This window comes from Mesoplodon densirostris, chromosome 18, assembly GCF_025265405.1.
Source record: "Mesoplodon densirostris isolate mMesDen1 chromosome 18, mMesDen1 primary haplotype, whole genome shotgun sequence".
Classification (NCBI taxonomy): Eukaryota; Metazoa; Chordata; class Mammalia; order Artiodactyla; family Ziphiidae; genus Mesoplodon; species Mesoplodon densirostris.
The window spans coordinates 25,994,952-26,011,331 of record NC_082678.1 but is presented as its reverse complement, the minus strand read 5'-3'; the positions used below and the strand labels follow the sequence as shown (position 1 = coordinate 26,011,331).

At 37.0% G+C, this 16,380-nt stretch overlaps 1 protein-coding gene across 4 annotated transcripts in view; it reads left to right on the top strand.

The window, feature by feature from the left end:
* HELZ (helicase with zinc finger) overlaps positions 1-16,380 on the top strand; it is a 158,978-nt gene that overhangs the window by 26,185 nt on the left and 116,413 nt on the right. For all 4 annotated transcript variants that reach the window (XM_060080430.1, XM_060080431.1, XM_060080432.1 and 1 more), the window contains 2 exons: positions 11,932-12,056; positions 14,523-14,579. In XM_060080430.1, the coding sequence (XP_059936413.1) occupies positions 11,932-12,056; positions 14,523-14,579 (182 nt within the window). The remainder of the gene's footprint in view (positions 1-11,931; positions 12,057-14,522; positions 14,580-16,380) is intronic.

Sequence of the window (16,380 nt, the reverse complement as noted above, 5' to 3'; positions counted from 1 at the left end):
GTTCTTTTCCCCTTCATTAGAAGATTTCCCTTAGAGAGCAGAGACTGACTAGAATGCTCTTTAGTGCTTTTTCCTGTTTTCTTTTGGGCAGGAAATTGATTAATAAGATTCGTGCTCTTTGGGTACTCATAGAATAGGAATCCTTTTCTTGAAGATTGCTGCCAATTCACTAGAATGAATCTAGAAGTGAGTGGGAGGAGGGTTCAGTGTACATTCTCACACACTCTTGGTGGGAGTTTTGCACAGCTCAGTGATTTGGATAATATAATGTTTCAGTTATCCAGATTGGGGTTGGGGGGCTGAGGTGTCTAACATAAGTTAAAGTTTTTTTCCTATTTGCCCCTTTGTGTCAAAACTTTAAAAAGTATTAGCTCTTTTTGTTGTTAACCTTACAAAACCATCTTATCTACTCCTGGGGCATATTGGACGTAATTTAACCATTCATTAAAGATTCAGTGACCTCTTTGTAAACCTTGCTTCATAGAATTGTATACTTTGAGAGTTAATTGGCTCGAGAGATATCTATTACCGTCTTCCGTTAAATAAATCTTTACTATCTGTGGACATTTAAAAGTTACCAACAAGCCAGATAATATAGAGGAATATGAAGAAGGGACCCACTTCCCCTTCTCCCCCATCTGAAGGAACCATGTTATTAGTTTGCTGCATCTTCTTCACCTTTCTCTGTAGCGATAAGCACAAATGCTTAAATACATAGGTAGGGTTTTCCTTTAAAAATTAAAAAAGAATTATGTGATCATCACAGAGTTTCTTGCTTTCTTCTGTAACAATAGATCATGAACATCTTACTATGTTAATAATACATCAGCTCCAATTCCTGCTGAATATTCCATGGCATAGATGTGCCGTAATTTATTCAGCCATTCCCAGATTGATGGGCATTCAGGTGATTCTAGTTTTCTAGTTTGCTATAGTTCATCCTGTAATAAACATGTATTCTTTCTTACTGTTGCCTTTGTTTCTTTATGGTAGTCTTAAAAGTTAGATATCTGCGTTAAGGAGTTTTAAAAGTTGGATGTCTGGGTTAAAATATACTTGAATGCCTGTTTCCTGTGATCTCACTAACTGGAACCTCTCAGTCTTGACATTGTGACAATCTTGTGTGTGAGAAATGGCCGCTCTTTCTTTAATGTTCCCTTCCTTGAGTACTAGTGAGGTTGATGCTTTTCATTTGGAGACACACAAAGTCCCAGAAGAGTAGCTGACTTGTGAAGAGTTGTCGAAGGGTAAACGCTGTGGGTGAAGGAACATAAGGAAAAACGCTGCATTTTTTGTTAATTGTTTTACTTAGCGTTTTCAAGTTAGATACTATTTTACAGCTGCTGAATTACCAAAATAAAAGCTTAACCAGGAAACCTTGGAGATGAAGGATAAGTCTGTTACCTGGATTGTGATCATCGTAACATGAATGTATATGTATGTCCACACTCACCAGACTGTATACATTAATTACGTGCAGTTTTTGGATACTGATTATGTCTCTGTAATGTGGGGAGAAAAGTTTAACCAATGTCTAAGATAAGGTTGCAGTGAAATGAGTGTATGCTTGTGGTGTGGTAGAGTATGAAGCGGAATTCAGCTTGGTAACATGTTCGTTCCTTTGACCCACTAATCTTAGTTCTGGGATACTGTCCCAAGTAAATATTCCAAAAGAAGGAAGAAATAGTATGTGGAATGGTTTTCATTGCAATACTGTGTGGAAAAGCAGAAAATCGGTTAGCTTGCAATAAGGGTTCATTGATTACACTCTGTGCATTCCTTGTTACCATTTATGTGATAAGTAAGAACATGGAAGTGCTTACTTAATGTATATAAATTTGTCGTTTGAAATAGACATTTGGGAATATTGGCAAAGTTTACATGTGTATATTGCTAATTGTAGAGTTCTGCTTTTATATTGTGTACATGTAATTTTTTTTCTTTTCACCTTTTGGTAACTTGTGTTTTTTTAAATTGAAATACAGTTGATTTACAGTGTTAGTTTCAAGTGTACAGCAAGCTTATTTTTATATAAGGTAAAATACCACAGTTAAGTAGTCAGTAATAAAAAGCAACACGAGAATCTCAATCTCTGTTAATTATTATATTGGTTTGTAATGCTAGATAGCCCGAATAGCTCCTGCCTTAATGGCCCCAGAGCTTTGTTTGAATTTTATGTACTAGAGTATCATCCTGGTGTCTGTTCCCTCACTGTCAGGCTATCAGTTTGCATTCCTTACAACTCTCAACATGCCTCATTGCAGCTGCCCTCCCCCTCTTCTCCACTTGCTGCTTCTGACCCTGATTTCACTTTCTTAGGCAGGGATAGGAAACCAGACAGGCAATCTTTTATTTATTTATTTATTTATTTTTTATTTTAAGAATTTATTTTAAGTGAAATAAAACACACGTCACATACCCTTTACCATCTTCACCATTTTTTTTTAATTTTTTTATTTTTTATTTTAATTTTTTCTTTATAACAAATTTAATCAGTTATACATATACATATGTTTCCATATCCCCTCCCTTTTGCATCTCCCTCCCACCCTCCCTATCCCACCCCTCCAGGCGGTCACAAAGCACCGAACTGATCTCCCTGTGCTCTGCGGCTGCTTCCCACTATCTATCTACCTTACGTTTGGTAGTGTATATATGTCCATGCCTCTCTTTTGCTTTGTCACAGCTTACCCTTCCCCCTCCCCATATCCTCAAGTCCATTCTCAAGTAGGTCTGTGACTTTATTCCTGTTTTACCCCTAGGTTCTTCATGACATTTTTTAAAAATTCCATATATATGTGTTAGCATACGGTATTTGTCTTTCTCCTTCTGACTTACTTCACTCTGTATGACAGACTCTAGGTCTATCCACCTCATTACAAAGAGCTCAGTTTCGTTTCTTTTTATGGCTGAGTAATATTCCATTGTATATATGTGCCACATCTTCTTTATCCATTCATCCGATGATGGACACTTAGGTTGTTTCCATCTCCGGGCTATTGTGAATAGAGCTGCAATGAACATTCAGGTACATGCCTCTTTTTGAATTATGGTTTTCTCAGGGTATATGCCTAGTAGTGGGATTGCTGGGTCATATGGTAGTTCGATTTTTAGTCTTTTAAGGAACCTCCATACTGTTCTCCATAGTGGCTGTACCAATTCACATTCCCACCAGCAGTGCAAGAGTGTTCCCTTTTCTCCACACCCTCTCCAGCATTTATTGTTTCTAGATTTCTTGATGATGGCCATTCTGACTGGTGTGAGATGATATCTCATTGTAGTTTTGATTTGCATTTCTCTAATGAGTAAAGATGTTGAGCATCCTTTCATCAGACAGGCAATCTTTGTCATGGAGTTAAAAAACATTGAAAAATTTTTTATTATGAAAAATTTAAAACATACAGGAAACTAGAGGAAAGTGTATAATAAACATTTATAGTCTCGAAACTTAGGTTGTAACCTTTTGCCATATTTACTTCATTAATTTTTTTCTGAACTATTTAAAAATAATTATAGACATCATGATATTTACTCCTAAATACTTTAGTATCCATCTCTAAAAAATAAGGTCATAACTGTATAACCACAGTATTATTATTAACCTAATAAAAATGGCCATAATTCCCTAATATCCAAAACCAGTCCATAATCAGATTTACCTGGTTGTTCCCAACATGTTTTTTTTTTTAAGGCTGATTTGTTTAAGCCAGGAACTAATCAGAGTCATAAGATTTAATAGTTGGAATTCTACTTAAATAAGAAATAGATTCTGAGTGAGGACTCAAGGGCATCCTGAAAATAAACTACACAGACTTTAAGTTCATGGAGTTTAGTTCTGAGTTTGGTGTTGTGTTCTGGATAGTGAGGGTTGTCAAGCCAGTGACCAGCGAGTAAGTGAGGTGGTCAAGTCTGTTTTCATTATCTGAACATATGTTGTATTTGGCGTAACAGGAAAACTTTCATAACATAAGGATTCTTTTTCTTCCTCTGAAATATTCATCATATAGGAAACTCACATTTTTTTTTACACTAACAAAAGGGAATGAGGTAAATGGAGAAAGTGAAATCGAAAGATAGTCTTATCAACTAAGAGTTTTGTGCTACATGTAATGTGTAGATCAAACTTAGTCATTATAACATCAATGAATACTTTTCATAAGGCTGCAAGATTTTTAAACCCTAGGTGAGAGTGTCATTAATTTAAGAAATTAATATAAACAAAGGAGTTTTGGCCATCAATTGATATTTATTATATTGATAACTTGCCCTGTGAAGTAAGTGATTCAGTAACCAAAAAGCCCTGTTAAATAGATGCTGACTGTATTACAAAAGGCAAATTGATATATGATTGATTGAACCTTCTATACTTTCCTTCTCTGAAGAGTTTTGATTAAATAGATTTTATATTTTATGGTAATTAAAAATGTTTTGGAAAAATAGTTAATAGGGGTAATGATATTCAGAATTATCTCTGGGTAAGACCCTCTGAAGTATTTTGTTTAATCACACTGTAATATCATTCCAGTTTTATGGGTGAGGAAACAGATTTTGTGAGATTAAGTAACTTGCTTAGGAGCATAGAGACAGTCCAGAGTGGAACTGTGGTTTTGAAGTGAGGTCTTTCTGACCTGAAAGGCCATGCTCCTTCTCTTTATCCTAAGGTACAACCTATTTATTCTTTAGGGTTTTACAGACATTATTCTATTTAGTGTAATAAACCTGGGGGGGGGGAAAGGCAAATGGGTATTTTATATTCTAGAAATGAGAAAAACTGAGGCTCAGGATCACGTAGATAATAGTGGAGTGGGACAAGCGTTTGGATCTTTAAGCCTCTAGTCCATCCAGTTTTTCCTGTTGACCAGAATGTTAAATAGGGATGCAACTCGATAATATTTCTTAATTACTTGTTCTTTAGATCCATTTGCGGTAACTATTTTTAAAATTTCATGCATGTAAGCTTTATTTCTCCAACAGGAATTTTTTAAAAAACTTTTTATTTTATTTTAATTTTTTTGCGGTACGCGGGCCTCTCACTGTTGTGGCCTCTCCCGTCGCGGAGCACAGGCTCCCGACGCGCAAGCTCCGCTCACGGGCCCAGCTGCTCCGTGGTGGCCTATGGGATCCTCCTGGACCGGGGGCACGAACCCATGTCCCCTGCATCGGCAGGCAGACTCGCAACCACTGTGCCACCAGGGAAGCCCAAAACCTTTTTATTTTGAAATAATTATGGATTCACAGGAAGTTGCGAATATAGTACAGTGATCCCATGTACCTTTCCCCCCACTGGTTACATCTTACATAACTGTAGTACAATATCAAAACCAGGAAGTTGACATTGGTTCAATGAATATGTGTAATTCTGTTTCATTTTATTATGTGTAGATTCCGGTAACCACCAGCACAGTCACAATACAGAAGTGTTCTATCCCAGTGAAGATCTCTCTTGGGCTACCCTTCGTAGTTACACTCACTGTCTGCCCTCCCTGTGTAACCCCTGGCAGCCACTAATCTGTTCTCCACCTCCATCATTTTGTCATTTTGAAAATACCACATAATGGAACCATATTGTATGTGACCTTTTTAAGGATGACTTTCTTTCTCTCACCATGTGTTTGAGACCCATCCAAGTTTTTGTGTGTATCAGTAGTTCATCCATTTTTATGGCTGAGTAGTATTCCACAGCATGGCTGTACCACAGTTTGTTCTTCAGCAGGAACCTAAGCCTTTCTGGAATAGGACCTTAACTTGCACTCTTCATTTCCACATAATGCCTATTAACTGTTTTAAGTAAAGTTCTTTTATGTAAGTTGTTAGGGATAGAATATAAATCAGGAAAGTGTTTTTTTAATATTTAAGTTAAGTTGGAGACCATCCTCTGAGTATGCAGACTCTCTTTTGTATGAGTAGATATTTAAGTAAGCAGTAGTCTTTGAACTATGCCCTTTGAACTCAGTTGCAAGAGCCTCATCGTGGTTGTATGACTGTCTTTTCTTATTTATGCAGGGTGTCAGTTATAGTCATGAGTGACATTATAAATGTATTTCATGTTGTTTTTCACTCATAGAATAAATACTAGCATTAATTTTATATTAGCTCAAATTATATGTATACCATAAAAAGAGAAGATTTAAAATGAGTGGTACCTTGCCTTGTAAAATCTCAATAAAAACTATACCAGGGCTTCCCTGGTGGCGCAGTGGTTGAGAGTCCGCCTGCCGATGCAGGGGACACGGGTTCGTGCCCCGGTCCGGGAGGATCCCACATGCCGCGGAGCGGCTGGGCCCGTGAGCCATGGCCGCTGAGCCTGCGCGTCCGGAGCCTGTGCTCCGCAACGGGAGAGGCCACAGCAGTGAGAGGCCTGCGTTCCGCAAAAAAAAAAAAAAACTATACCAAAGCGGGGTGGTGGGGGGGGACGGACGGACACGGACGGACAGGACGATGACACTGAAATTAAGATTATTGTGAACACCTGAAAACATAGCCCTCTCGCATAGTGCAAAGAAAATAGTCAGAAGAGGAGCAAAATGTCAGTTCTTCTCAGTAAGCAAATTATTTTTTTAAAAAGTAAGCAAATCAACCATGGAAACAATGAAGTAAGGGAGTGCCTTAGCAGAGGATTTTCCACACTCAGGATTTCCTCTGAGTGCTTACAATGGACATAGCAAGATGTTGACTTCTGACGTTGAAATAAAGTCAGTGAAAGAGTTTTAAGATAAAAAATACAGTTAAGTTGATTTTTTTTAAATAGAAAACTTGCAGGGTTTTAAAATTTTTATTTATTTATTTATTTATTTATATAGCTGCATTGGGTCTTTGTTGCTGCACTCAGGCTTTCTCCAGTTGCGTCGAGCAGGGGTTACTCTTCGTTGTGGTGCACGGGCCTCTCACTGTGGAGGCTTCTCCCGTTGGGGAGCACAGGCTCCAGACACACGGGCTTCAGCAGTTGTGGCACACGGGCTCAGTTGCTCCGCGGCATGTGGGATCTTCCTGGACCAGGGCTCAAACCCGTGTCCCCTGCATTGGCAGGCGGATTCTTAACCACCGCACCACCAGGGAAGCCTCTTTCTTCCAGTTTTTGAACAGTTAACAGAGATTAACTTTCCTGTAATGATATAGCAAATGCATCTTGGAAATTAGGGTTCTTTATAACGAGGAGGCTGAAGGCTCTGCAAGCAGCGTGCTCTCTCTCTCTCTCTTTCTAATGCACACACAGTACAACAGGCTACTCAGGAGTCCAAGAGACTTTACGCTGAGCTGCAGTTGAAGGAAAGAGTACTTTCAAAAATAGACAGTAAGGTCTCAGCTTCAAAGTTTATGGCACACACAAGAGGGCTGTAAAAGAGATGCAGAGATTTTTGTGACCAGGTTAAGGACCGAATACTGGAAGGAGCCAAGAGCAAGGTAGCAGGGATTTGGGGGGAAAAAAAAGAAAGAGAGAATGAGAGAGAGAGTACATTATAGTATTTAAATCTGGATATGAAATATTTAGAAGAGGTCTGTATGATACCTGAGATTGAATACTGTTAGGGCTTTTCATTTTCCAAAAGCGTCTTATAAAGGAAAGATTTTATCTGCAAAAGACCTTGGTAGGAAGGACATAAAATGCCACAAAAGCTGCGGTCCGCATGTCTTAAAGTATTATGTATTACAATTGGAAGTAAAGAGAGGGCAAGGGGAAAAAGGGTTGAGACGGAGGAGAAGGATGGTGGAAAAAAAAAAAAAAACTATTTGGAAAAATGGACCCGGGTGAGAGAGTTCTTATTCTGGTTTACATTATACTTTTTGTTACTTGTTACAAGTGGACATTTTAACCTGACTTAGGCCTTCTGCTGTTTGGAGTCTGTTTATAAACTCCTCCCCTAACCCCACCCCAATAGATATTTGGCAATAAGTTTATTGCCCCAAAATTAAATGGCTGATATTTAGGAAAGGAATTTATTTATAAATTATAAATTTGTTTCATATATTTATTAAATGAATCTATTTTCATTTTTGATTCAGTTCCTGATGTGTTGGTTCTGAGAATGTGATTATTTCCAAGTGGTGAATAACTTCACTTTATTAGTGACTCAAGGATTTAGTTTAATGGTAATTTTAAAATTTCTTTCAAAAAATTTGGAAAAATACTACCTTGATTAGGCTATGCTCTTCAATAAACGGCTTTGGAAATAACTAAGGACTTGATAAGAGAAATAACCTTTTATGGTCATGTTACTGAAAAAATACAGACTAATACTCAGCATTTACTGAACTTTAAGCTTGTTTTAAATTATCTTTCTCATTGCATGTAATTCTTTACAGGCAAGGGGAATTACGTTTTAATTGTTGATCCTCTCCTTTTGGTAGCCAGGGGCTGTTTTCGTTGAAACAGTTGAATGAGGACTCCTTTAAGATTACTCATATTCTGGTCCAAAACATTCCAAGTAAGACATATTTCAAGTGTTAGAAAATCTTACAAAAACTTAAGAATGAGAAGGGAGAGAGACTTGAATTTAGCAACGCAGCTAAGGTGTTCAGATTTCTCCTTTGTAACTCCCAGGGGAAGGAAGGAGTTATGTGCTCACAGTAGAATTTCACAGATAGTTGGGGGAAGAGAATTTATTTGTAAGGAATCATAACTTTTTTTACAGTTGTCCAAGATTAGGTTATGTTTTAATGTCATCTCTTTTGGCAAGTTCAATTATTATAGCTGAGGCAAGTTTAAGAATACACTAGGCCATACTTTGTTTTCTTTCAAGCTTTTCAAGATGTTAAAGGCAATACAGGACCAGATTGGCAGCACTGCAGTTTGATTCTATCATATGACACCATAGCAGGATAGCTTTTTATCTATAGTACTTGACTGTTTCTTTGCCATAGTTCTTCATGTGGGATCCTACAAGACATAAACTGAATTGCATTTAAAGACAGCCGTTAGAAGAAAGTACATCAGTAGTGTTTCTTGTCTAAAATGTTTAGAGAGAGGAAAGGGAAAGATAATTTTGACAAATCTGGAGACATTTAGACATCAATGTAATGGAAGAACTTTTGCAAAATAAAATTCAGCATATACCTTGTACAAAACCAAGGATCTCTGAAAAGTGCTTGTAAAATATCATGTCATTTAATACTCTTTAAACATGACATAGTCATCTGAGATTGAAATATTCTTACATTTGTTTTCATTTCCCTGAAACATTCTTCAGCTCTGGACAACTAGTTTCTTAATATCCCAGTTACTGAAAAGGAACTAGGATAGTTCCTCAACAGTTCTTAATACTATTTTATACTTTTTAGAGGGGAACGTAACATCTAGGGAACTCTTGAGGAGATTGTGCTAGATACTTCATATAATTACCACAGTTAGTCTTTACCACAACCTTGTTAGGTAGCTACTGTCACCTCCATTGTACGGGGGAGGAAACAGGCTTGGCGAATGTGAGTGACCCAGACCTCGGTAGGACTGTCATTTTTCTTCAGAGCATTTTATTAATGCTTGCATTATATTATTTGATCCTTGCAGCACATTTTTTCATCTTGCAGTTCTACAGGTGACCACACTGAGGACCAGAGAGATAAAATGACTTGCCAAAGGTCATATTTGAATAGTTTCAGGAGTAGTAAGATCTGAGGGAGATGTGGGCTTACTGTGGAATTTTCTGAGATGCTCAAAACATTCTTAAGGATGCCCCGTTGTTGTTATTCATGTATTGGAATTGTCAGTGAGGCGATAAGTGATCTGTAACATGGATGCTGTGACAGCAGGTTGGTCTAAACTGAAAGTAATTGAATAAAACCTTCTAGAATACAGAGACTGCAACTTTCAATTTAGTAATCTGATTCAATAAAGTATATATGTAGAAAGATGTTTATTACAGTGTTTGTTTGTTTTTTTTTGCGGTACGCGGGCCTCTCACTGCTGTGGCCTCTCCCCTTGCGGAGCACGGGCTCCGGACGCGCAGGCTCAGCGGCCATGGCTCACGGGCCCAGCCGCTCCGGGGCATGTGGGATCTTCCCAGACCGGGGCATGAACCCGTGTCCCCTGCATCGGCAGGCGGACTCTTAACCACTGCGCCACCAGGGAAGCCCACAGTGTTCTTTTTAATAGTTAAAAATTGGAACTGTTCTGGATCAAGGGAATAGTTAAGTAAATTGATGTATCTACTTGATGGAACATTATATCGCTAATAATATAAATATAAACACTGTAATATGGAAAATACTGAATGTGTCAAGGGGAAGTAAAATAGGATATAAACTGTTATATCAGTTACAGTCATGTAAAAATTATGTAAATATTGATCAGAATTTGAAGAGAACACGAATAAGTGAAAACAGTTTTTTTTTGTTGAGTGGTGAGTTTATGGTGAACTTCTGTGTAGAATTTTATTCATGTTCTTTTGTTATGTTATTTGGGTAATAAAAAAATTGAACCATATAACAAAAGGATATATTCAGTACAACCAAAATAAATATATTAAGAACAGGGCTTCCCTGGTGGCGCAGTGGTTAAGAATCCACCTGCCAATGCAGGAGACACGGGTTTGAGCCCTGGTCCGGGAAGATCCCACATGCTGCGGAGCAGCTAAGCCTGTGTGCCACAACTACTGAGCCTGTGCTCTAGAGCCCGCGAGCCACAACTACTGAGCCAGTGTGCCACAACTACTGAAACCCGCATGCCTAGAGCCCATGCTCTACAACAAGAGAAGCCACTGCAGTGAGAAGCCCGCACACCGCAACGAAGAGTAGCCCCTGCTCACCGCAACTAGAGAAAGCCCACAGGCAGCAATGAAGACCCAACACAGCCAAAAATAAATAAATAAAATACATTTTATTTTTAAAAATATATATATTAAGGACAGACCCAATGGACTTTATTTATTTATTTATTTATTTTATTTATTTATTTTTTTTTGCGGTACGCGGGCCTCTCACTGTTGTGGCCTCTCCCGCTGCGGAGCACAGCCTCCGGATGCGCAGGCCCAGCGGCCATGGCTCATGAGCCCAGCCGCTCCGCGGCATGTGGGATCTTCCCGGAGTGGGGCACGAACCAGTGTCCCCTGCATCGGCAGGCGGACTCCCAACCACTGCGCCACCGGGGAAGCCCCCAATGGACTTTAAATGCAATATATTATATTAATACTTAAACAAAACATTTCCTTGAAAATAATTAGAAAAAATGCAATTTCCAAAATATTTTCTTTCAGCAAATTATCTTTTTGTAAAGGAAGCTGAAGTGTGTATAAACTAAAAAATGAATCTTGGACTTCTCAATAAAGAGAAGGGTACAGATTGTTTTACTGGTTGAACCATTAGCAGTTATGGGAAATCATCTCAAATGACATGGCATAAAAATGAGTATATTCTGTATTGTTAGAAATATGTTCTCCTTGTGATTGTATTAAATTAAGTCAGTAAACCCTTGCAGACAAGTTGGGTAGCATTTTCTCTGGCTATTTGACAGTTGGGTTCTTAGTTAATCTTGCTGGTTTTGATAAAAGCTAATTCTGAATTGCTTAGGAATATCAAAATATTGAGGTTTGCAGTTTCTATTCTTATGCATTTTAATGGCACTGGGTCTCTTTGTCAAAAATGCAACAACTTTATTCAGTGAATATCTATCTACGCAGTTTAAAAGCCCTCATTTACCCAGAAATCATAGGTTGAACAGTATTTTCACTGGAGAGGTGTAAGATTAATTCTCCTCATGATTTTGCGGTGATCCTACCTGACTATAGGCTGTAGTAGGTTAGGTATGTTGATTGTCCCATGTTTTTTCTTGGCTTTATGCATGTCATGGACAGAACTGAAACATCACTGCCTTCCTCTAGTAGTTACAGTTATTCTTTTAGCATAAAATAAGTCATGCTTGGGATAGTGTACTAATAATAAAATTGAGAAAAATGTGTATCGAATGTTATGTGGTTAATGATGGCTGTTCTTTCATGACAGTGCTGGGAGAAGGACTGGCCAAGGGAGATGGTACCTTTCAAGCAGTGCTTTGCTGCATGCAGCTTAAAGGAAAGCTCCAACCTGTATCCAGCATTCTTGCCAAGTCACTGACAGGAGAGTCCCTGGTATGTTGATGAGTTCTAAATTTGAATGTCTGAAAACGGGTTCATCCATTTGACTCCTTAGGTGTATTACCTACGTTCCTCTAGGTTCTGTCGGAAGTCAAAGTTTATAAGTATCTTGAGATGCTTATTTCTCTTCAACAAACTGATGTTTAATCATTGGATTCTTGTAGTTTGTGATAATATATATAAGAATTGGAGATATTTTTCAAGCTTTGAAAGTATAGAATAACTAAAGGATTTTCTTTAAAGGTATAATTTAACAGAATCTGGAAATATTTTTGAGTTTTAAAATGCTCCTGTGGACATATGATCTTACAGGGTTCTTAAATTCAACAATTTATTTTATAAAATGCTTAAGTTTATCTAAACTAAGTAATAATTACTTTTGTTTCTGAAGATGTCATATATGTAAGTTAATATTCATGACTGCTCTGATGGAGTTATCTAATTATTTTCAGACTTTGGGATAAATGTTTGTATGTAGTATTTAGTTTTTGAGAGTTTTTGTTTGTTTTTGGATGAGATAATTGAAAGACTACTTTTTTGTACTTTAGAGTTGGCAATCTATAGAAATTGGAAGAAAAGAGATATTATAACTTTTTTTTACCAGTTGGTAACTGTTACAGAATTTGCTAATATTTTTCAGGAATCATAATGAAAAACAGTGAAAGCAAGAAAATATATGTATACTTTGTTATACAGCGTGAATTCTCTATACTTTTCTTCTGAAAATTGTGGAAAGCTGGAGCAAAGTTGTGTTTTCACTGCAAATAAATATATATTTGGTAAAAAAAAATGCAGATTAGGAAAGTACTTTGTATATTGTTGAGTGCAATGTAATGACCCGTTTCAGAGGGTAATTTAGTTATTTTCTAAGGAATTATTTTGCAGTGAATTGTTTAATTGGTTTAACAATATTTTTGGATGTCACCATTTTAACAAATGAATATAAAAGCTAAGGTGTGTTATTAATATAGCAAAATTGTATGGGTATTTAGTTCTAGATAGATGATAAAGAATAGTTCTCTTCTTTATTATTTAGATAATTCTATCCTTAAGGAACTTTCCTATATAAGTTAAGCATATTACACAGTTTTACCTGTTGGATTTTTACTTATTTTATTTTATTATTTTTTAATTTATTGGGGTATAATTGCTTCACAGTGTTGTGCTAGTTTCTGCTGTACAGAGAAGTGAAATAGCCATATGTATACACAAATTCCCCCCCGACCCCAGCTTCTGGATTTCCCTCCCATCTAGGTCACCACAGAGCATAGAGTAGTAGTCACCACAGAGCTGTACAGAAGGCTCTCAACTAGTTATCTATTCTATACACAGCAGTGTATACATGTCAGTCCTAATCTCCCAATTCATCCCACCCCGCCTTTCCCCCCTTGGTGTCCATACGTTTGTTCTCTACATCTGTGTCTCTATTTCTGCTTTGCAGATAGGTTCATCTGTACCACTTTTCTCGATTCCACATGTATGCATTAATATACAATATTTGTTTCTCTCTTTCTGACTTACTTCACTCTGTATGACAGTCTCTAGGTCCATCCACATCTCTACAAATGACCCAGTTTCATTCCTTTTAATGTCTGAGTAATATTCCGTTGTATATATGTACCACATCTTCTTTATCCATTCGTCTGTTGATGGACATTTAGGTTGCTTCCATGACCTGGCTATCGTAAATAGTGCTGCAATGAACATTGTGGTACATGACTCTTTTTGAATTACGGTTTCCTCAGGGTATATGCCCAGGAGTGGGATTGGTGGGTCATACGGTAGTTCTATTCTTAGTTTTTTAAGGAACCTCCATACTGTTCTCCATAGTGGCTGTATCAACTTACATTCCCACCAACAGTGTAGGAGGGTTCCCTTTTCTCCACACCCTCTCCAGCATTTATTGTTTGTAGATTTTTAAATTTAAAATTAGGAAGAAGCAATTTGCTTTCAAATCTCAAGTGAAATTTGAATTTCAGAAGAGTGAATGTTTTATGTATTTTCCTTCAACAGCTTTGTTAATGAACCATCTTTAAGTAGTGTGATCATTGTATGTGAATCTGAGTCATAAGTAACTGAGTTCACCATTTTGTAAATATAGCCTATTAGTTTTAGGAAAAAGGAGTTTAAAAAAGTTGAGGTTTATTTTTTTCTTTACCTACTCTATCTTGCTCTTCAGTGATACCCTTTGTGAATATTTTATTGAATTAATCTTACCTTCTTAGGCAAGGTGAATACAGTGTTTTAGGGCACACTGTATCTTTTGTCCTGTTAATCTTTTTAACTTTGTGCATAGATGGTTAGCTTTATCATCACCTCTAATGGTAATGAGGATGGGAGATGAGCATAGCATTGGTTTTCTTTTTACAGATAAACCTTAGAAACAGCTGAAGAGTTAAGTCCCCATAGTAAAGAACTAATATACTACTTGGTTTTTCCATTTTTCATTTGCCCTTTCAGAATGGGATGGTAACAAAAGATTTGACAAGACTAAAAATACTTCTCACAGAAACGGAGGTAAGACTATTTCAGTGGATCTCTTTGGGAAGAGTTTAACTCAGTCTGGCTAGTACATGTTCTTTATTAAAATTTGGAAAATCACTGGGCATCAGCAAGGCTTTAAAGATGGGGTAGTGCAACCTTTAGACTTCCTGTAACCAGGCTTGGTCCCATCCTAGGAACTTTGCTTCCTGTCAAGGTGCCTCTGCATCCCAGGTCTTCTGTTTTGTCCCTAATTTTTGTTAGCTGTCTCTGGCCAATAAATGGAAAGATAATGGGGAAATTTTAGTTTTTAACTACATCTGGCTATTAGAAAATTCTGTTATTAAAAGTGAGATACTCCTCAAGCCTTCTGTGTTTTTAAGTAACTAATAGAAGTCTGTGATTTGAGGAGTATTTTTAGGGAATGAGTTTAGCTGATGGAAGTAATGTGTATCAGGGTAAATGGTGAACAAAAATGTGCTCTGGTGAAGCAGTTGAAGGCCGGGGACAGCAGTGGCATGTAAAAGGCCCGTGGCTTTGTAAGTCTCAAATTTCTATTCCTCATACAGGCATATAAAAGTATTTTTATTTAGATGTCTCATTTTAAAAATAGCCATTTTTGTCAGTTTTTATCATAAATGGAAGCCCATGTAAAGTGATCGATTGATTGGCTTATTTATTTAAAAAGTGGCACCTACTGTGTGCTAGGTATTATGCTTGGTGCTGAGGATACAGCACTGAAGAAGACACTCATGGTCCTTGTCCTCTGGGAGGTTAGAGTCTTGGGGAGGAGATAGACAATAAATACATAAATTAATTAAACAAGTATAGGTATAATTCACATTGAGGTGAGTGGTATGAGGGAAAAGAATAAGCTTTCTGTGAGGGAAAAATAACTGGAATGGTGGTGAGGGAACGAGACACTTAAGCTGAGTTGAGAATGGAGAAGGTGCTGGTCTCATGGAGAGTGCGATAAGGGTGCTCCCATCAGGCCAAGAGGATGAGAACAGCCCCCAGGTGTAAACCTTGACCTCCTGTAGATTACTTTCCCACTTCAAATCTAATCATACATCGCAGTTCATACCAACAAATAAGTAAGCAAAGAAGATAGTCATCGTGAATTATATAAGCTGCATAAAGATACTGTTTGTTTTGCTACAATTAAATAGCCTTTTAAAAAATGTTATTTTTTTAGTCTTATGTTATCTTATTATGAATTAACTGAGAATCAATAAGCTCTAATTAACTTCGAAGCCATTTCCCTTCTGGTATATATGTAGTCTTTTAATTTCTAAGAAGTAAAATATGACAATTATAAGTGTTTTAGACTTTTAAAATGAGAACATAAAATAAGATGATTTTTGGCCTTGTTCTCCTCTTTTATTACCTTAGTTGAATTAGCAGCTTTACATCTGATAATCATACACAAATATATATAAAATTTTATTTTTAATATTTATAATCCTGTTATGTATAAGGTCACAAATATCACTTGACTCTCATTTTGTGACTGTACTTTTGGAATAAGTGACTTAAATTTTGTTTATAATTTCTTTTCTGTGTAACCAGAGTAGTATTATTTTTGGTTAGTGAACTGGTACTATTAAAAAATCCATCTAGAAAAAGCTAACAAACAATACTACCCTTACTTATCATTGCACCTGACGTATTTAAAAATAGCAACAATTTGTTATTTAAAGATTGGGCTGAGCTGATGTTTAACCTGTAAATGCTGGTGGATTAGAATAAAGACATGGAACTAAAGGCTGACTAATGAAAAGAAAAACAACACATGTTCTTTAGAAAAATTTCAAATATCCAATCAATAGATTTGATT